This window comes from Scardinius erythrophthalmus (assembly GCF_964197995.2).
Source record: "Scardinius erythrophthalmus genome assembly, chromosome: 23".
NCBI classification, from domain to species: domain Eukaryota; kingdom Metazoa; phylum Chordata; class Actinopteri; order Cypriniformes; family Leuciscidae; genus Scardinius; species Scardinius erythrophthalmus.
In genome coordinates this window covers 29,418,540-29,439,352 of record NC_138243.1, presented here as the reverse complement: position 1 = coordinate 29,439,352, position 20,813 = coordinate 29,418,540, and the positions used below count along the sequence as shown (strand labels likewise).

Sequence of the window (20,813 nt, the reverse complement as noted above, 5' to 3'; positions counted from 1 at the left end):
TGCTGATTTGAATTAAAGTCCCGCTGTAGTCAATCATTTTATCCCTTAAAACTAATCTTTGATCACCAAAATGACATATTTAAACGTTATTTCCTTGAATGCCTTAAAACACCTTTGCCTCATTTAGTATTCGCGGTTCTATGAATATGCAAATGAGCCCCGCCTCCACTCACTCACTCAGCTCAGAGATCCACTGGTTGACGATCACACGTTGATCTGATTGGTTACAAGGTAGTTTGTGACGTCAGAAACACCAGCGATTTCAAAGCGTGTTTTTGAGACTGTCTTTGGTTCACTGCAGTTTTAAGGAGGAAATACTCAGCAATGCTGTCGACTTATGAATTTACACATGGTTTGTCTTAAAGCATATTAAAAACACCACATAGACACATAAACAACATTAAAAGCTGGATTTACACCACAGAATGACTTTTAAAAAGTAGCTAATTACGTTACTTTTCTGTAAATGAATGCGTTATGTTACTCTCCCAGGCCTTGCGGATGTTTTTAATCAGAAGTTCTCTTTTGCAAGTGTTTAATGCATCAACATAGCATATTTAACACACATATTTAGAATATTATTATATTCTGAGCACTTTGAATATTTCCTGACCCCTAGAACGATGAATGCCAAACAAAAGATCTCAACATTATGGGTTATATTACCTACTGTACAACTCTTTTTACTGACTTTTTGTACAGTAATCTGATTATGTAATGTGTTACCCCCTGGTAAAAATAATCACAATTAATAAGTTCTCCACCAAGGGATATAGTTCATTAACTGTTTTAATGAATTGTTGCAACTTGATGCATTGATTAAATGTTTAAATTAATGCCTGGTGGTTATTTAAATTAAAATGTGGTTCATCCAATCTGATTTTGGAGCCATAAATGATAGTTTGCTGATTTCTTGGTTGTTTTCCCCGGCAGGGTCTGATGCATCAAATAGACATATAAACAACATTAAAAGCTTGATTTTAACCACAGGGGGACTTTAAATATGTGTAACGAGAATGCCAATTGTCAAGCAATGCAAAATAACTGTTCTAAAAATAGGCCTAATTTTCTTTATGCAAAGAATACAACAGTAACATTTTCTTGTTTTATTTATGAAGATATAATGCAGGTGAAATATAAAAGAAATGAATAGCAGACCACCACAAGGGTAAATTAAACTTTTTATTGAGACCATTTTGCTGAGAAATGACTGGGATATGTCTGGATGAGAGTCCACATATGCAAAATCTCTGTTAAAAAGACATTGAATCACTGGAGAGCAAGAGAACCCATGCTGTAATACTGACACTCAATTCACACAGAAGTCAGGTCAGGTGCATCGTCACCATCTCAATAAAAATATGAAAATGTTTTTTTCAACTTTTTTTGTGCATGATTTGCTTCTTTAACAATATAAAAACGTATAATACTGATTGCAAAACGTTGATTTTAATTTACAAAACAAATAACTGTAATAACAATTACCATCCATAATAATAATAATAATAATAATAATAACAATAACAATAATTATATAAAAAAAAAAAGAAAAAAAAAAAGAAGAAATAAACCAGTCAAAGCCGCATCATATTCACTAACACAAACAGCGAGCCTTTTTGTCTTTTTGTTGAAATACCATTTTGGTATAATCTCTTTTTTTTTTTAATCTGACATGCCTTGCGCAGGTCTAAGATCAGTCTGCATATATAAACGGTCCTTTACAGTGTCGGTGGAAGCATAAGGATTATATGCTCTCTGCACGGGAAATAAAACAGTAGGCAGTTTGAGGCTTCATGGAATGTGCACTTCCTAACCCAGACTGTCCTTTTCACTGTTTTCAAGAGTTATAAATACTCCAAATACTCCTTTATCAAGAGAATCTCAACATTTAGACGAAGGGAAGAACCGTCCCGGCGAGAGGAACTTGTACCCGTTCCCCGTAGGCAGTCGGATCGAATGCGAACCGGGACTGGAACCGGTGGAAGCCGTCGGAGAAGGCGCGACTCTCTTCGGATCGATTTTGCGGTGACCGTTTGGTGGATTTCTGTGTTCGAGCGCCACATCCTGACCGGACGAATCCTGACCCGTCACTCCATGCCGAGGCGAGAGGTTTAAAAGACCCAGGACGTCTCGTTTAGCGGTGCTCAGTTTCCCGCCGCGGAGCACCCGCATCGGTCCCGAGTGCTGCTGTTGGGTCGCGTTGGCCCAGAAGGTCTTGAGATTGTGGATCGCTTGGACTTTCTCGTCAATAGCGGCGAGTTTGAGTCGGTCGATATCCGGGGCGTCCGCCGGACTGGAGCGAGTCGAACCCGTCGAGGAGTAGGACAGCGCCGGAGAGGGAGCGCTCCCGGCGGGCGACTGGTGTCCCGAGCTGGGCGAGACATTACTGGGCGAGCGAGAGATGTGTCCGCTGTACGGCGAGCTGGGATACTTGAGTTTAAACTGCGCGTGACTCTCGGAAGTAGGCGACGGTTGACTGCCTTCCTTCAGGGACGTTTCGGAAGTGGCAGGGCTGTTGTATCCCGAGCTGATCTTCTGAAGGGAGGAGGTACGGGAAGGCGGTTTGGGGCGGGTCGCGAGCGGAGAAGATTGAGCCTTGATGCTAGCTCTGCTACTAGGCCGACTGAACGCGCTCGTCTCCGAGGAACGGAAAGCAGAGCCTCCGGTTGGAGTCGGAGGACCTCCGCTGCTCATCCCGTCACCCAGCGGGACGCTCCTCTGCAAAGTCTCGACGGCCCGCATGTGGCTTTGCGTCTCTTCGAGGATCTTCTGTGCGAGTTCCTGCGGATCCAACGGCGCTCCGGACGTACGCTCCTCTTGGGATTTCACAGTGCTGTCCGTCTCCGTGCTCGACTGATCGGACTCGCCTGTGTCGGAGCTGCTCACCTTCCCGACCTTCTGGAACGGGGAGTTGGGACTGGGAACGAGGGTGGTTTTGACAGGGGATGTCGGGGTGCTTACGCTTCCCCTGGAGGACACGGATACCGCGTAACCCCTGCCGGCTCCGCCTCGCGCCGCGCCCCGATGGTTCCTGTGGTTCGCGGGACGAGGAAGCGTATCACATTGGCTTCCCAACGGCTCACTGCTGATTATACTGTACCCCTCATACTCCTCGTCTTCATGTCCTCCTACGGCTCCATGCGGGGACGAGCGACTGCGTGGCACTGCCGTGTGCCTGTGGGACGCGAAAATCCCAGCTCCACCCCGATGCCGCTCTAGTTCCTGTTGTCGCGAGCGCTGGCTGATAAACTCGGACGGTCCCTCGGGACGGGACAGAAAGCTCATGGAGGAGGCGATGGAGCTCAGGCTGTAGACGGAGATGGCGTCCGATGCCAGGCTGTCGGGGCACGGAGGGGAGAAGGGAGGGTTGGGGTATCCCATGGGCAGCTGGTGGGACACGGACTGTGCCGAGGCCAGCGACTCCAGAGATGAGGAACTGTCCAGACTCAGACGCTTCGGAAGCTCGGTAGAGTCTGAAGGAAACATTAAAGCATTTAAAGTAAGAGTTAGATGTTGGAACATGGCATTTGATATCTGTATTTTTATTGGAATTGTTCAGCCAAAAATGAAAATTATCCCATGATTTACTCACTCCTCAAGCCATCCTAGGTGTACATGACGTTCTTCTTTCAGCCAGACACAATCAGAGTTATATTAAATCATATCCTGGCTCCTCCCAGCTTTGTACAGTAAATTACATTAAATAGAGTTTTTGAAGCTCCAAAAAGTGCATACGACACTAGTGGGTGAATAACTGCTTTCTAAAGCGATGTGTTTTTGTAAGAGAAATATCCATATTTAAAACATTATAAACTATAATCACCAGCTTCCGGCAACAACCGTACACACGTTCACGAGAGAGTCGAGTTCTGACGGAAGAGTGACCTCTGACCTGACCCAGCTCTTCTTCTCTTCTATTGAAATCCTCCAACATTTTTCTTTAAAACTGTTTGTTTTAAACTTTTTGTGACCGACGTTTGGTTTCACCCTATCCTCTGCGCTTCCGTGTTCATCAATTCTCACATAAGCTTACACTACGCCTACATCATGCGTCTTACGTCATGCGTGGGGTCAGAGGTCACTCTTCCGCCGGAACTAGACTCGCATACGGCCTGAGGTACCATTCATTCCCATTATAAAGCTTGGAAGAGCCAGGATATTTTTTATTGTAACTCCGATTGTGTTTGGCTGAAAGAAGAAAGTCATACTGTATACACCTAGAATGGCTTGAGGCTGAGTAAATTATGGGATAATTTTCATTTTTACGTGAACTATTCCTTGTAAATATTTATACATTTTATTGGCAGTAAAAATATTAATAGTGATTATTTATATAATTATTTGTATCTCATGAAAGACAATTATAATATAATATTATTAATATTTTACATTATATAATCAAAATAGTACATTTTACCAATATTATATATATATATATATATATATATATATATATATATATATATATATATATATATATAAAATTATATTTCAGAGTACAAATTTTATATATATACACACACACACACACACTCAGAAATATAATTGTATGTTATGCATACATAACTATTTGTGATTACATTTAAGGATGTAAAGATATAGAAATGTTATAAGTGGTAAAAAGAGTAGTCGTGATTATTTATGTAATTAGATTAATGTTATGAATTCAAATTTTTTTTTTAAATATAGCATATTTGTATTAGTATTGCAACAGATATGATATATGAACAGATATTTTTATACCCATTTTTGTTTTAGTCATAGTTATTGTCTTTTGACAAAAATGTGCAAAAAAACAAACTTGACTTGCCTATAAACCAGGGGTGGGCAAACTACGGCCCGCGGGCCACATACGGCCCGTTAGGCTGTTTAATCCGGCGCGTCGAGTATTTAAAAAATTGTCTAAAGATCGCATTCATTTTGCCTTTTTCTTGCAATACTTTGCGTTATGCGTTGCATATATTTGACAATCGGAATATCAGATATTTCATGCCATAGCTAACAAATGTAAAAAAGGAAAAATGACATAAAAGCAGATCATCATTCATTCAGCGCTGTTGTGGCTGCGGTGTGTCACGTAACAAGCTAGACGCGTCACCATGGAAACCAAACAGACAGCGCATAGACTTGGTGCACGTTAATGTTTATTTATTTTTTTTAAAAACTCACAGAGAAAAAAATGTTCGGTAACCGCTTGCACACGTGTTTAGTTTTTCCTTTGATTTGTCTGCTATTTAGTTTTGCTACTCTGGATTTGTGGATGTATCCTCCTTTATCGCCCGGCTTTCGACTAACGTTACGCTCCCCTGTCTGCCATGTACAACCCGGTTTTGTTCATTAAATGTTCTGATCTGCCTTTGCTTTTTATGTTTTATTTTATTATACTTAAAATAAATTTGTATAATCGTTTATTTCGTTTTTTTTTTTTCACAAATGTATGACTTTTGGAAGTGCAAATTGATTGCCATGCAGTTTTAATAAAGTTGAATTAACGTAACCTTCTGTCATTTTTACTCTTCTAAGTGTACACTTAGGTTTTTTGTTTCTAATTTACGGTTAGGCCCATTAAATAATAATAAGGATAAAACATATTTAAAAAGTATAGGCTATAATTATCAAACATCTGACTAATTAAAAATTAACCTCAAAACATAACATATGCTAAATGGGGGATATCTAGCATAAAAAAAATGTATTGTCAGAATGTCGTCTCTCAGTTGTTGAATTTCGCGCAGACGTTGCCACAACGTAAATGTGTTTGCTCAGCCCGATCTCATGAAAGTTCGAATACCACGAATTGTATTTGTAGTTCTTATGAAACGCAGTTTTCGCGTGCATATGATACGCACTTAAAGGGATAGTTCGCCCAAAAATTAAAATACGGTCATCATTTACTCACCCTCAAGTTGTTTCAAACCTGTATGAATTTCTTTTTTCTGCTGAACACAAAAGAATATATTTTGAAAAATGTCGGTAACCAAACAGTTGATGGACCCCATTGACTTCCATAGTATTTTTTTTTCCTACTATGGAAGTAAATGGGGTCCATCAACTGTTTGGTTACTGACATTTTTCAAAATATCTTTCAAATTATTTCAAATATTTTTTAAAAATTGCACTCCGCACCCCTAATCCTAACTAATGGGTTTACAGTGCGCAGCATATGCACGCAAAAAATATATATTTTTGGCGTATAAATGGTACGAGAAATTTAATTCGTGGTATATATACGCACTTTCATGAGATCGTGTTTCATAATCTGCTACTGGGCCGGCCCTCTGTCAAATTTTAAAACCCAGTGTGGCCCTTGAGCCAAAAAGTTTGCCCACCCCTGCTATAAACATATAACATAAAAAAAATTAATGAATGTGTAATACATATACACATGCACGCACACACACACACATATAGATACTGTAGATGGATGGATGGATGGAGGATAGATAGATAGATAGATAGATAGATAGATATCATATCATATAATAATAATAATAAACTTTACTAATTAAATTCCTAAATGTTTGTTGATGATACGAACACTGTGAGGGTGAAGTGACACTCACCAAACAGCGCCAGCAGCGACTGCAGGGCAAAGTGCATGGTGCGACGGTTGGCCTGTTTACCCGTCTTCAACACCACCTCCTCCTGACCCACCTCACACAGGTCAAACCCTGAGAGAGAGAGAGAGAGAGAAAGAGAGAGAGAGAGAGGGAGAGGGAGAGGGAGAGGGAGAGAGAGAGAGAGAGAGATTAACAAAACTTTATTAAAACAAAAGAGAGCAAAAGCAATAAGCAATAAGGGTCTTCTACATGATTACAAATAATATTCGACATGAAATTCGACAAACATAAATTCGGTGGTAAAGTTAAGTTTCTTTCATTTACGCAATTTAGCAAAGATGAAATCATGCTTGACGTTTAAAGGCCTTGAAACCGCGATCCACGCTTTGATAACATCCAGACTTGACTATTGTAATGCCTTATATTTGGGAATTAGTCAGTCGTCTATTTCTCGTTTACAAAAAGTTCAAAATTCAGCTGCTAGACTTTTAATTGGGATAAAAAAACGCGAACACATTACTCCTTTGATCTCCTTGCACTGGCTTCCAGTTTATTTTAGGATTAATTTTAAACTTTTGTTACTGGTGTACAAATCCCTTCATGGACTGGCACCGGCCGATCTGTCAGATCTCTTAACTGAACTCTCAGACCGGATGAAGTCTGAGATCAGAGAGGCAGAAACTACTTAAAATACCCAAGACACTCCGAAAGAAAAAAGGAGATCGCGCCTTTGCCGTAGCGGCGCCTAAACTTTGGAAAAGCTTGCCTATACATATTAGAGACGCCGATACGGTGCAGGTTTTCAAAGGACAACTTAAAACATATCTGTTTTCAATAGCTTTTAATCAGTGACTTTTTCTTTACTACATGTGTTGCCTATATGATGTTGTCTTTGTAGAGTAGATTTTCTCCTCTTTTTGTGCTATGTGATATAATGTAAAGCACTTTGGTCAACTTGTGTTGTTTTTAACTGTGCTATATAAATAAAGTTGCTATTGCTATTGCTAAATTCCTATTCAAATCTGCATGGCTAAAAATCCTAAAAGCAATAATTGAACCAATTGCTCTGTATGGCAGCGAGATATGGGGACCACTAAAAACCCAAGATTATTGAGAGAGAGAGAGAGAGTTAGTGCTGGTGTCCTGGATCTTCTCTTACCCAGAGCGGCGAGGAACTCGTGACAGCCGGGGAGTCTCCAGAGCTGGACACTGATGGACACCTGAATGGGAGCGAGAGAGAAATCCTGCTCCTTCTCTCCAGACTGGAGCTGCACCAACACCTGATGGAGCTGCGGGAAAACAGACACCAATCTCACGTCTAATGACATCCAATATACAAAATATCTGATTAGTATCAGTAGTGTGTTAGTGTAGAGTTAGCTATTGAAGCACTTACCATTCCCACTACATTTTTAACAGCCTTTAGTGGAAAACGTTTAGGAAAAGAGAAGGAAAGAAGAGTGTTAAAAAGCAAACACGAGCATCTCAACAACACAGCAGTGTAGTTACAGTACGTGCACGAGCGCGGGACAGTAAAGCAGAGTGTCTGATCTGTGTGTGTGACGTCTCACCCGGTTGATGAGCTGTTCTCCGGTTTCTGACGCCGTGATCAGTTTACACAGCGCCTGCAGAGCTGGAGGAGGCAAACCTGTGGACACGAACCACGAAGAAGTCACGTCAAGCTATTCTAATCACAAACAAGTGAGAGTTTACACATTTACACAACCCTAGTCTGACTTGTTTGGCCATTGCACATTGCAAACAAAGATAAAGACACTGTCTTTTTTAAAGCTACTTTAAAGCTGGATTTAATTCTGTTTGCATTATTGGTCAATATTAATCGCATCCAAAATAAAAGTTGGTGTTTACATAATATATGTGTGTGTAGTGTGTATAATTATTTTGTATATATAAATACACACATATGCATGTATATATGTAAGAAAATGTGTTATTTATACATAAAATATTTATATTTGCAAATATTTCTTAAATATATACATGCATGTGTGTGTGTATTTATATATACAAAATAATTATGCACAGTACACACACATATATTATGTAAACAAACTTTTATTTTGGATGCGATGAATGGATGCTTTGTGTTTACATAATACAGTATGTGTGTGTGTGCTGTGTATAATTATTTTGTATATATAAATACACACATATGCATGTATATATTTAAGAAAAATGTGTTTACACATTAAGTATATTTATATATAATATAAATATATATACAGGATATACATGCAAATATTTCTTAAATATATACATGCATGTGTGTGTGTATTTATATATACAAAATAATTCTACACAGTACACACACATATCATGTAAATACAAACTTCTATTTTGGATGCGATTAATGGATATGTTTGTGTTTACATAATACAGTATATGTGTGTGTGCTGTGTATAATTATTTTGTATATATAAATACACACATGCATGTATATATTTAAGAAAAATGTGTTATTTATACATTAAATATTTAAAGTATATTTATATATAATATATATATATTAACATGCGATTAATCGTGATTCATCTTTGCACAGCCCTAAAATAAAGGTGAAGTTTGTTTGTTTTTTGCCCTTTTTGTGAGTGCAATATGCATCAGTCCAAAGAGCGTTCGTCTGATTTTCCCTCACACACTTGCAGTGCTAGAGCTAGAGAAGGCCAGTGTGTGTTACCCAGCAGGGACTGTAGTGTGGTGCTGCACTGCTGCAGTCGGTCTCCCGGGTCAGCGGTGGGGAAGAAGACGGCAGCGGGGAGTCCCGTTCCAGCCGAGTCCAGTCTGAAGCCCACCGCCGTCAGGAGAGCCTGCCAGCCCGGGACGCCGCACACCTTATTCTCCACGCTCTGCTGAGACGTGTACATGGAGTTCCTCTGGCCGTTCTGGATGCGCTGGAGAGACTTCTCCACCTGAGGGAGACACACACACACACACACACACACACACACACACAGTTCAGCTGTCTGTACAACACCAGGTCAGATGCATCCAATTATTTACTATTATGGCATTTTATGGCATATACTATTTTGGCATTTTCTATTGAAAATGAAAAAGAAGCCAAATGAAAAAAACAGGAGTGACATTAAAAAATCTAACTGGATTATTACAATTAATGGCAGAATTAATGTAAACTGATATTTCCAACTGAAACACTATAGCAAAAGATATAAATAACTGGCTTAAAACCATTTCTTTGGGGTGAAAATACTAGTGTGCCTAAGACTTTTATATATATATATATATATATATATATATATATATATATATATATATATATATATATATATATATATATATATATATATATAAATAAATATATATATATATATATATATATATATATATATATATATATAAATAAATATATATATATATATATATATATATATATATATATATATATAATAACCAGTGCTATTAATCGTGATAGTGCTGTAAAAAATGAACTAGATTAATCATAAATCTTTTTGTGACTGTACACTGTAAAATAAAGTGTTAAATATACTTCTATATTACTATATGCATGTTGCATGTCAAATTTAATTTAATTATTGCGCATAATATATATATATATATATATATATATATATATATATATATATATATATATATATATATATATATATATATATATATATATATATATATATATATATATATATATACACACATACACACTTGTATAGTACTATATGGATAGTATATGCTATATACATACAGGCACACTGTATATAAAATAAAATATAATTATTAAAAGCACATAAAATGTACTATATATTTCAATTACAATAATTAAAATAATAGTAATTAAAAACAACTGAAATATATACAAACAATATATTTATATACACACAATTTATAATACTAAATGCATATAATTCTTGCATTTAACACTTAATCCACATTGATTACAATAAATAGTTGAAATAAGAACACGCACACACACACACACACACACAGAGACAGACAGACAGACAGACAGACAGACAGATAGATAGATAGATAGATAGATAGATAGATAGATAGATAGATAGATAGATAGATAGATAGATAGATAGATAGATAGATAGATAGATAGATGGGATATAAATATAGTATATACTGTATATTTATTCTTAATAAGTGTGTTTGTGGTAAAGACGGTGTGTGTTTCTCACCAGGTGAAGCAGAACCCTCAGGGCATCTCTGGCTTTGTCCGGATACTGCAGGATCTCAGCCAGAGCCTGACCAATCAGAGATGACGGGCTGTTCAGTTTCACGTCACAGCCAATCAGCATAAAGCCTGCGGACGAGTACAGCAAACAAACCTTAAACCGTGCAGTATATACTCAACTTTTTTTCTAAAAACAGCAGTAGTGTGCTACACAACATCACTGTGCCTGTAGATTTTCAGTCCACACCACACAGATTCACCACAGTATTTTTTTTGTAAATGTAGTATGTTTAATGCATACAGGACATTTGTATACTGTGCACAATGTACATTGATCTCAATGCAGTGTGAAGTGACTCATATTTATATATTTTCTCTGTATAGGTCATTAAGCTAACCATCTGAATTAATCATTGAAATCAAGCACAAAAAGATCAAGTTGTTGCTGAAACATTTTCCATAAATTGCTTCAGTGATGAAGAATCAGATGTTATGATTTACCCTGTGAAGTTGAGTGAAGCATTTATTCAAGTTTGGGCAGACATTGAGGCAAAGAAACCTTAATAACTTGGCACTGGGAACGTACCGGCCCAGTTGGAGGGGTGTGAGAACTGTTTGCTGCTCTGCACGGTCTTCATGGCGTCTGCGAGGGCCGCGCTGGCTTTGGTGCCGTTGAGGAGAGCGCTGTAGAACGAGTGGATGAACATCTTGGAGGCTGCGACGGGGACCGGCCACAGAGACACCAGCACACACTGAGCTCCAGCGGCCAGGAACGCTCGCGTCAGTCCCACCACCCCGTCGGCCGTCACTTTACTGTCCGACTCCTGGTACGAGCTGCGCGAGGGCAATGAACACGCATCATGAGGGAATAATTCACTGCTGTTATTTTAAATACACTGTGAAACTGCTGTGATGTGGCGGCAGGCGAAGCTCAGCCTGTTAAACAGCAGTTATGTGTGAAAATGCTGATGTAGATGAGAGATTATATAAAAAGATTATATAACAGTGTGAGTGATTTTATATTTGCGTAACAATATATATTATGATTCAATGAATTATATAAATTCAATGAAATAATTATATATATATGTATTGTATAGTATATTCACACACACACACACACACATATATATATGCACGATGTGCAGCGCATATATGCATTGTGCATATATATATATATATATATATATATATACATACATACATACATATACACATATATATTTATATATATATATATATATATATATTTCAAAAATTTCATATCGGTGCATCCCTAGTTCTATCCACAAACTCTATCCATAAACTATATATATATAATTTATGGATAGAGTTTATGGATAGAACTGGGGATGCACCGATATGAAAATTTTGGCCGATACCGATAACCGATAATTCTTTATATTTGAAAGCCGATAACCGATATATTAGCCGATAAATCTAAATCCAAATTTTTATTTAATATTTGAGAGCCTGATTACAAAAACCAAAGTCTCATCATTAAAAGCCATGTCTCAAACACATAATTATGATGTTCTCATTATAATTTCATGTAGCCGATATGACAGACTTGCGCTGCTCATGTTGCACTTTTACTTTTTGAAGTGATTCCAATCATATTTCAAGCAATTCAAAACCATTATGGTGAAAAGTGCGCATGTGAAGTGTCTCAGCTGAAGGAAATAATACATTATTTATCAGCTTTAATATATCGGGCCGTTACCGATACATCGTGCATCCCTAGACAGAACCCCATTGAAAGCCACATGACGCGTCTCAGCAGTGTGTAAGCGTCTACTGACCCGAGCACCACTAGTTTAGTGGGCAGCCTGAGATCGAGGATGTCGGCGGCGGTGAGCAGGAACTCCTGCAGCGGAGGGCTGTCACAGATGCTTTCGGCATCACTGGCGTCGTCTGGCACACGCAGACTCTCCGGGATGGTGTAGTTGGACTTCACTGCGCTCTCTCCCGCTCCCGCTCCTCCTCCAGAAGCCCCCGACGCTGACGGTCCAGAGTTTGAGTCCTGGCAGGGCGTGAGGACCAGGGCCGCCAGCTTCCAGGAGATGTGTGTGGCGAAGTGTGCGCACTCGGCCTGGGTGAGGGCGCTCATGACCCGCTCCTTGGTGGCGGCGGGACCGGCCAGCGGTTGGCAGCCCAGCTGATCGGCCACCATGTGCGCCTCCTCCTCGGCGCTGGGCATCGGACCCCACAGCCAGCGGTCCATCACTGACGGGGGCAGGCGAGGGTTCCCCACCACCGCAGCCATCGAGCTTCCTCCATTACACAGGACAGGACCCGTCCGCCGAGGGTGAACCTGAGGAACATGAGGACTTACTGATCAAAAACAGCCTGGATTTACTGAATATTAAAGTCAGAAATGTCTTTATTGTATTTAATATAAATGATTTATCTGTGAACATCATTATTTGTTGAAATTCTTTAATCAAAATATCTTCCCCTTCTCTGATGATGAGGGCAGGGCAACCTGTCACTCACATGAGATCAGCCAATATCAAACCACAACCATCCAATCAATTCCCCACAGACAAAATCAAGATCTATCTATCTATGTATCTATGTATCTATGTATCTATCTATCTATCTATCTATCTATCTATCTATCTATCTATCTATCTATCTATCTATCTATCTATCTATGTATCTATCTATCTATCTATCTATCTATCTATCTATCTATCTATCTATCTATCTATCTATCTATCTATCTATCTATCTATCTATCTATCTATCGTCTAAAAAATGACAAAAGCACATAACAAAAGTACTGACTAAAATATAAAATGAAAGATGAAAATATAAAAATAAAAGCTAATTAAAAATATTACAAAAAAAAAACAGCTGTACATGAGCTCTAGTGAAATAACACAGGTGTGTGTGTGTGTGTGTGTCAGAAGTGTGCTAACTTTAGCGGTGGTCCCCAGACTGCCGATGGACGGCACAGCGATGAGACTGAAGCGCTCGTACAGATACTCGTTAGACGAGCTTCCCTTCAGAAGAGCGAACGGGATGAGGTACAGCTCGCCCTCCAGAACCAGGACCAGCTGCCGGTGTCTGCCGACGGGACCGCTGGAGTGCATCAGACCCTGCCGGGGAAAACAACCACCAGAAATCAGCAAACTATCATTTATGGCTCCAAAATCAGATTGGATGAACCACATTTTAATTAAAATAACCACCAGGCATTAATTTAAACATTTAATCAATGCATCAAGTTGCAACGATTCATTAAAACAGTTAATGAACTATATCCCTTGGTGGAGAACTTATTAATTGTGATTATTATTACCAGGGGGTAACGCATTACAAGTTACAAGCATTACATAATCAGATTACTGTACAAAAAGTCAGTAAAAAGAGTTGTACAGTAGGTAATATAACCCATAATGTTGAGATCTTTTGTTTGGCATTCATCGTTCTAGGGGTCAGGAAATATTCAAAGAATATTTCAGAATATAATAATATTCTAAATATGTGTGTTAAATATGCTATGTTGATGCATTAAACACTTGCAAAAGAGAACTTCTGATTAAAAACATCCGCAAGGCCTGGGAGAGTAACATAACGCATTCATTTACAGAAAAGTAACGTAATTAGCTACTTTTTTAAAGTCCTTCTGAGGTGAAAATCCAGCTTTTAATGTTGTTTATGTGTCTATGTGGTGTTTTTAATATGCTTTAAGACAAACCATGTGTAAATTCATAAGTCGACAGCATTGCTGAGTATTTCCTCCTTAAAACTGCAGTGAACCAAAGACAGTCTCAAAAACACGCTTTGAAATCGCTGGTGTTTCTGACGTCACAAACTACCTTGTAACCAATCAGATCAACGTGTGATCGTCAACCAGTGGATCTCTGAGCTGAGTGAGTGAGTGGAGGCGGGGCTCATTTGCATATTCATAGAACCGCGAATACTAAATGAGGCTAGGGTGTCGAGTTACATTCAAGCTATTAAAAAAAAAATTCAAGGAAAAAATGTTTAAATATGTCTTTTTGGTGATCAAAGATGAGTTTTAAGGGAATAAAATGATTGAGTATAGAAGGACTTTAAGAAGAAATGGGATATTGTAACGCATTGCTTTTAAAAGGAACCTTCTATAACATTGATTAGATTACTACTAATAACTTGTTATTTGTTTGATTGGAGAAGTGAGGCAGTCTTACCCCCTCCATCGGGGCGATGAGCAGGTCGTAGAGGGCTCGTAACGGGGGTTTGCTGAGCGCACTGGCGCGCCGGGGCAGAGACGAGGAGCCTTCCTTCACCGGAGACACGGTGTTACTGAAGAGACTCGTCATACTCTGACAACTCCTGAAAACACACGACAAAACACCTTTAAAACTGCAGCAAACCTGCTGTCTAGTTACAACTCAGACTTCATTTTGTTTTCATTTTGTGTAAAAAATAAATAAATAAAAAGTCTGATGGAATAATGAGTGAAGAATGTGATGAATATGATGGTTCATATTGCTTCCAGTTCAGCCATCAAACTGGAAATACTGGTAATTAGCATACTGCACACTAGATGGCACTGTACACCTAAAATACAGCTCAAGTGTTTATGGCTCAAGTACGGTCATGTTCCTGAAAGCAGGACATCATGGGTCAAGACTGAACTCAAAATACAATTAAATAAAAAGAGCAGTTTTATTGTAAACATCACTGTGAACCTCTTAGAAGAAAGATAGACTTACAGCTGTACAGATAATAACAACAACAATAATAATAATGTTATATTTTATCCTAATGACAAATAATACAAATTATTAAAATACTTAAGAATAATTAAAATAGTTGTTCTTCATACTAATGGTAAATAATAATAATAATAATAAAATAAATAATAATTTTAATAATATTATATTGGATATTTATGACAGATATTATAATAATAATAATTATTAGAATAATTAAGAATAATTAATAGCATTATATTGACAATGATAACAACAAATAATATTTATTATAATAATATTAATAATAACAACTAACAGTTTATACATACATTTTTTTATAATAATTAGAATAATTGAGAACAATCAATAATGTTATATTGTATATTACTATACATTACTAATACTATTACTAATATTATATAACTATGTAAATATAATTATTATTATCAGAACAAATAAGAATTAAGAGTGTTACATATATAATAATACAAATAATAATAGTGTTATACTGTACACTAACGACAATAATAATTATTATTATAAACAAATAATAATAATAAAACAATAATGATAATAATTAAGAATCCTTAATGTTAAATTGTATACTAATGACAAATAATAATATTTATTATTACAATAATTAATAGTGTTATATTGTATAATATCGACAAATAATAATAATAATAAAACTACAACAATTAATAGTTATAGTGTATGCTAATGACAAATTATATTATAAAATAGTATATTAAATTATTAAATATTAAATATTATACAATAATATTAATAACAGCAATAAACAATAATTAAAATAATTAAGAAAAATCAATAATATTATATTGTATACTAATAGCAAATATAACAATAATAATTATAAGAAAAAATAAGAATAATTAAGACTGTCATATACATATATTATATAATAGCGTTATACTGTATACTACTACTACTAATAATACATTGGCAGAGGAATTGTCATTCTTATTTTTTTATTAAATGTAATAATTTATTGATCATTATTGTCTTTTATCAGCTATAGATGCCATATTTCTGATTTGACCACATCCAGCTTTATGAATGCGCAGGTGAACTCCCTGTAACACACACACACACACACACACACACACACACACACACACACACACACACACACACACACACACACACACACACACACACACACACACACACACACACACACACACACAGAGCTTTAATCTACAGTAACACGTCCCTCTGGATCTCTTTAAATAAAGACAGAAGCCACACATCACCTTACGGATGACATCAAAACAGCTCGTTATTGAAGAATCAGTGTGTGTGTGTAACGACGGCACACACTCCAGGTCTACTCGCCATCACTATGGTAACTTCCTTCCCACTTTCTGCCACGGAGGTCTATCATTACATACCTTCAAAGAGATAACAAACCTTCCGGCACACACACACACACCCAAACTCTGGATCCATTCAGAGGTTAATTGGGTGATCAAACACACCCCGTTTCCCCCGTGAGGCTCGTCAATGTTTCACGAGCATCAGCGCCAATCAAAACGCAGGCTGACGAGACAAGCGTGCATTATTATACGCAAAATTATTAACAAATTCAATTCTGCTGTTATTTACTCATTCTGTGTGACTTACTTTCTTAAAAAGAACAGAAATACACCATAAAAATAGTCAAGTGTTGTTATTGTTAACTGAAAATAAAGTGATTAAAAATACTTTTCTTTAACTGAAATAAAGCTGAAATAAATTTTTTTTTTCTTTTTTTTTCCCTTCAGTTTAGTTTTTTAATTGAATATTTATTTTATTTTATTTAATTTAAAGATTTTTTTTATATAGTTTTGGTCATTTTAGTACTTTAACTTTATTTCATTGAGTTTGTCGTTTTTTTTAAAAAAATATAGTTTTTATGTTTAATATGAAGTACTAAAATAACTAAAACTATTAAAAACTGTTAAAAAATGCTTAAATAAAATAAACATGCAAAGAAGACCTTGAACTTGAAGTAAACTGACTGACTGACTGAAATAAAAATAAAGCTGAATATAAATATGAACAAATAATAATAATAAAATAACAAAATTACTAAAGCTTACACCAAAAATCAAAATGAAATTATAAAAATAAATGCTAATATTAATAAATATAATGGTATATAAATGCATCTCTAATCAAGAAATCAGACTAAAATGTAACTGGTTAATCACAGATCATCTATATTTTATCTATACTATCTACCGATAATCAATACCAGATTAGTGAACAAATCACTCTCACTGATTTTTTGACCTGGATCAGATAAAGAACGACTCATTAATGAATTATTCTTTTGAGTTGGATGAATAAATGAATTATTTCAGTGAATAAATGCTTACATTCGGGTCTGTTCCTAATGCAAATCTATCTCAAGAAGACTTGAAACAGCCATTTCAACCAGTTTAATGATGTTTATTTGTCATTTTGGAGTTTGACAATCACTTTCACTACACAGAAAAGTTCAGGATGCTCCTCAAAAATTCTCCTTGCTTTAGAGCTAAGAAAGTTTGAGTGTGAGAGTGAACATTTGCTTGTTTAACACAGAGGCTCAGGCTCATTAGGGCAGATGAGGAGTGAATCGTGCTCTTTGTTTTAATGAATATAAAGAGATGTGCAGCTCTAATGATGACCGCTCCGACCCCGTCTTTAACAACCTCTCCTCCTGCCCTCGCTGTTCCTGTCGTCGCTGTCGTCCTCCTCCCCCTCTTTCACTGCTAATAACCAGCTTTCGTTCTCTCGTAATGAATCAGGACTCGACTGAATGCTGAACTATCATTCGTACTGGCTCCTTAATTATCACCCGTCAGAGTCGTTCTCCTCCTCCAGCAGAGTTTAGATCCATTATGAGCAAAAATGTTTACTAATTGCTTAATGATTTGGTGTTTGATTGGGCTTTTTTCAATACTATTTGAGTGGTTTCTCTTCCTGTAGTTTAACATCAAATGGTTATTTTGGTTAAATATAAACATATGCATGATCTATTTGTTATAAAAAAATTTATATATAAAAAATTTGTTAATAAATAGAAGATAAGTTTTAAAAGCCTTATGATGGTGTTTTTATTTATTTACTTATTATTTATATTGTTTCCATTTATTGGTTAACAGTGTTGTTTTATGTATATGACAAGTACATGATTGTTTATATCATTTCTTGTTTGCAAATGAGAAAATCAATAAAGTAAAAATCATTAAAAAAAAAAGTCTTATGATGGTACACAAGTAGGGTTGGGTCTCGTTTTAATTTTAACGATTCCAATCGATTCCTAATTTCGATTCCAATAAGGTAGGAAACAATAATAAAAAATAAAAAAACTTAGATATCAGCCTTATTGCAAAACACTTCATTGTACCTGAATACCATGAACACAAATCAACATGCTAAAGAACACTAACACAAGTAACTAAAGCCTGTGGTTTAGCAAAAACAACTAGCCTAACTAATATAAATGCCAAGCATTATTAAAGACAAGTAAACACTCAATCACAGCAAATAAATACCTCAAGTATTCGATTCCAGAATATATTAAGCATATCAATTGATTTTTAAAGACATTTAAGGGGTCATGAACTGAGAAATCAAATTTTACTTGAGCTTTTGACATTGAAGAGGTCATCATACCATAAGAATATCCTGTAAGTTTCAAAACTGAAAACTTCCTAGTTTTACTGTAACCATGTTAGTGAGTGTTAGTGAGATGACGAGGAGTGAAGAGCAATACAGGATCACTGGACTAAAAACAACATTATCTTCCAAAGGATCCTAATGCTAGGAATGTGGATATTAATTTTCAACAATGTGAATGTCTCAGTCCATTTCACTGTGTATTCTTTGGCAAATCAGTTGCAATTTCGGCGCAGGCTTTCCAAACAGACTCTTACAATATGGACTCGACAGTAATTTCACAATATGACCGTGTTAATTATAATGCCTGATCTGTGACCAGTGATTTCTGATATGTAATGATTCATGTACAGTCAGATGTTCTTTGTCTATGAGGCAGTAAATCAAACCAGTGATGAAACGGTCAGGATGAAAATAATCTGTTATTTAAACTGTGATTAAATTATTTATATTAAGCGATCAAAGAACGCCCCCTTTACAATCGCTGGAGCTGTCAATCAAATCAATCTCTCGCCAAAACTCCCGTTATAATCAACAAATCTCTTATTTACATTGTGTTTGCACTGTTATGATGAAAGCATTCGTAATTGTGCAGAAATCAAGTTGCAATGATGAGATCACTGCATTCATGCGACCAACATGTCTGTTGATCATCACTGCAACCTTTCATGCCACCATCTAAATATAATGCTATAATCAACACTTTTACGAGAGCCGTAATAGTAAAAACGTGCTTTCGAGAGAGTTCCACATGTCATACTTAGCTATTTCATATGCAAAGATGTCAGCCAATCACAGCAGTGGATGTTTACACTGAAGTCTCACAGCAGACACGCCCCTTCAAACAGAGCGTTCAAATCAGAGGCTAAAATCAGGGTAGGAAAAATGCCTTTTATTTGTCAATTATGACCATTTTTGATGTAAAAATCATACTAACATTATAAGCGCACCCCAGGAAACATTTTAAAACAATAAAATAATGCAGTTCATGACCCCTTTAAGATGTTTTATTGGAAAGCTAATCAATATCATGACTCATCTCTGCACAATTTACCTTAATTTAAGTCTTGAAAAATACTCTCAGAAACAAAAACAATACAACTCACATGCTCCAGATCAACTCTTATAAAGCAATCTGACCAAAATTTAACTTGTTATTCACTGATAATCTTTACTTCCAGTAACCAGACCAGTGAACACTGTGATCATGTGACCTGGATCAAACGATTCATCAAAGAGATCCAAATCATTAATACCGGATTCACTATTTTGAATCGTTTGATCACTACTCAAGTAGATTTTCAGTGAATAAAAGAGTTAAATTTGGGTCTCTTGCTTAAAAAAAATCTATCATTTAACTTCAGATAACTTCTATCATACAATTTGAACCAGTTTCATGAAACTTTAATGGTGTTTATTTGTCATTTTGACCTCCTTCACTTTCATTATACTAAAAAGAACATCTTGAAATACTCTCAGAGAGCTCTTAAAAGCGTTCAAAGGTTTTCTGAGCCACTTCATGTGAGGATTGTTGTGTGTCTGACCTATTGAAGAGGTTGTTTCTGGAGACCATCCTCAGGAAGCCGGTCGGGTCGGTCACTGAGTTGAGTTTATTATTGAGTTCTTCAAACTGTTGGTCCAGAAGGTCTCCAGCTTCGCTCTCAGTCTCGCTGCTGGAACACGCTCTGAAACACACACAACACAACGTCATTTACACAC

At 36.6% G+C, this 20,813-nt stretch overlaps 1 protein-coding gene across 2 annotated transcripts in view; it reads right to left on the bottom strand.

Annotated features, from left to right (window-relative positions):
* Positions 1 to 1,174: 1,174 nt before the first annotated feature.
* The window catches only part of ttc28 (tetratricopeptide repeat domain 28), a 317,167-nt gene continuing 297,528 nt past the window's right edge, over positions 1,175 to 20,813 (bottom strand). For both annotated transcript variants that reach the window (XM_081354984.1, XM_081354985.1), the window contains 11 exons: positions 20,639 to 20,779; positions 14,919 to 15,063; positions 13,662 to 13,841; positions 12,540 to 13,051; positions 11,324 to 11,571; positions 10,742 to 10,866; positions 9,259 to 9,490; positions 8,132 to 8,208; positions 7,720 to 7,849; positions 6,564 to 6,671; positions 1,175 to 3,473 (listed from right to left, as the gene is read on the bottom strand). In XM_081354984.1, the coding sequence (XP_081211110.1) occupies positions 1,882 to 3,473; positions 6,564 to 6,671; positions 7,720 to 7,849; positions 8,132 to 8,208; positions 9,259 to 9,490; positions 10,742 to 10,866; positions 11,324 to 11,571; positions 12,540 to 13,051; positions 13,662 to 13,841; positions 14,919 to 15,063; positions 20,639 to 20,779 (3,490 nt within the window). In that variant the 3' untranslated portion in view covers positions 1,175 to 1,881. The remainder of the gene's footprint in view (positions 3,474 to 6,563; positions 6,672 to 7,719; positions 7,850 to 8,131; positions 8,209 to 9,258; positions 9,491 to 10,741; positions 10,867 to 11,323; positions 11,572 to 12,539; positions 13,052 to 13,661; positions 13,842 to 14,918; positions 15,064 to 20,638; positions 20,780 to 20,813) is intronic.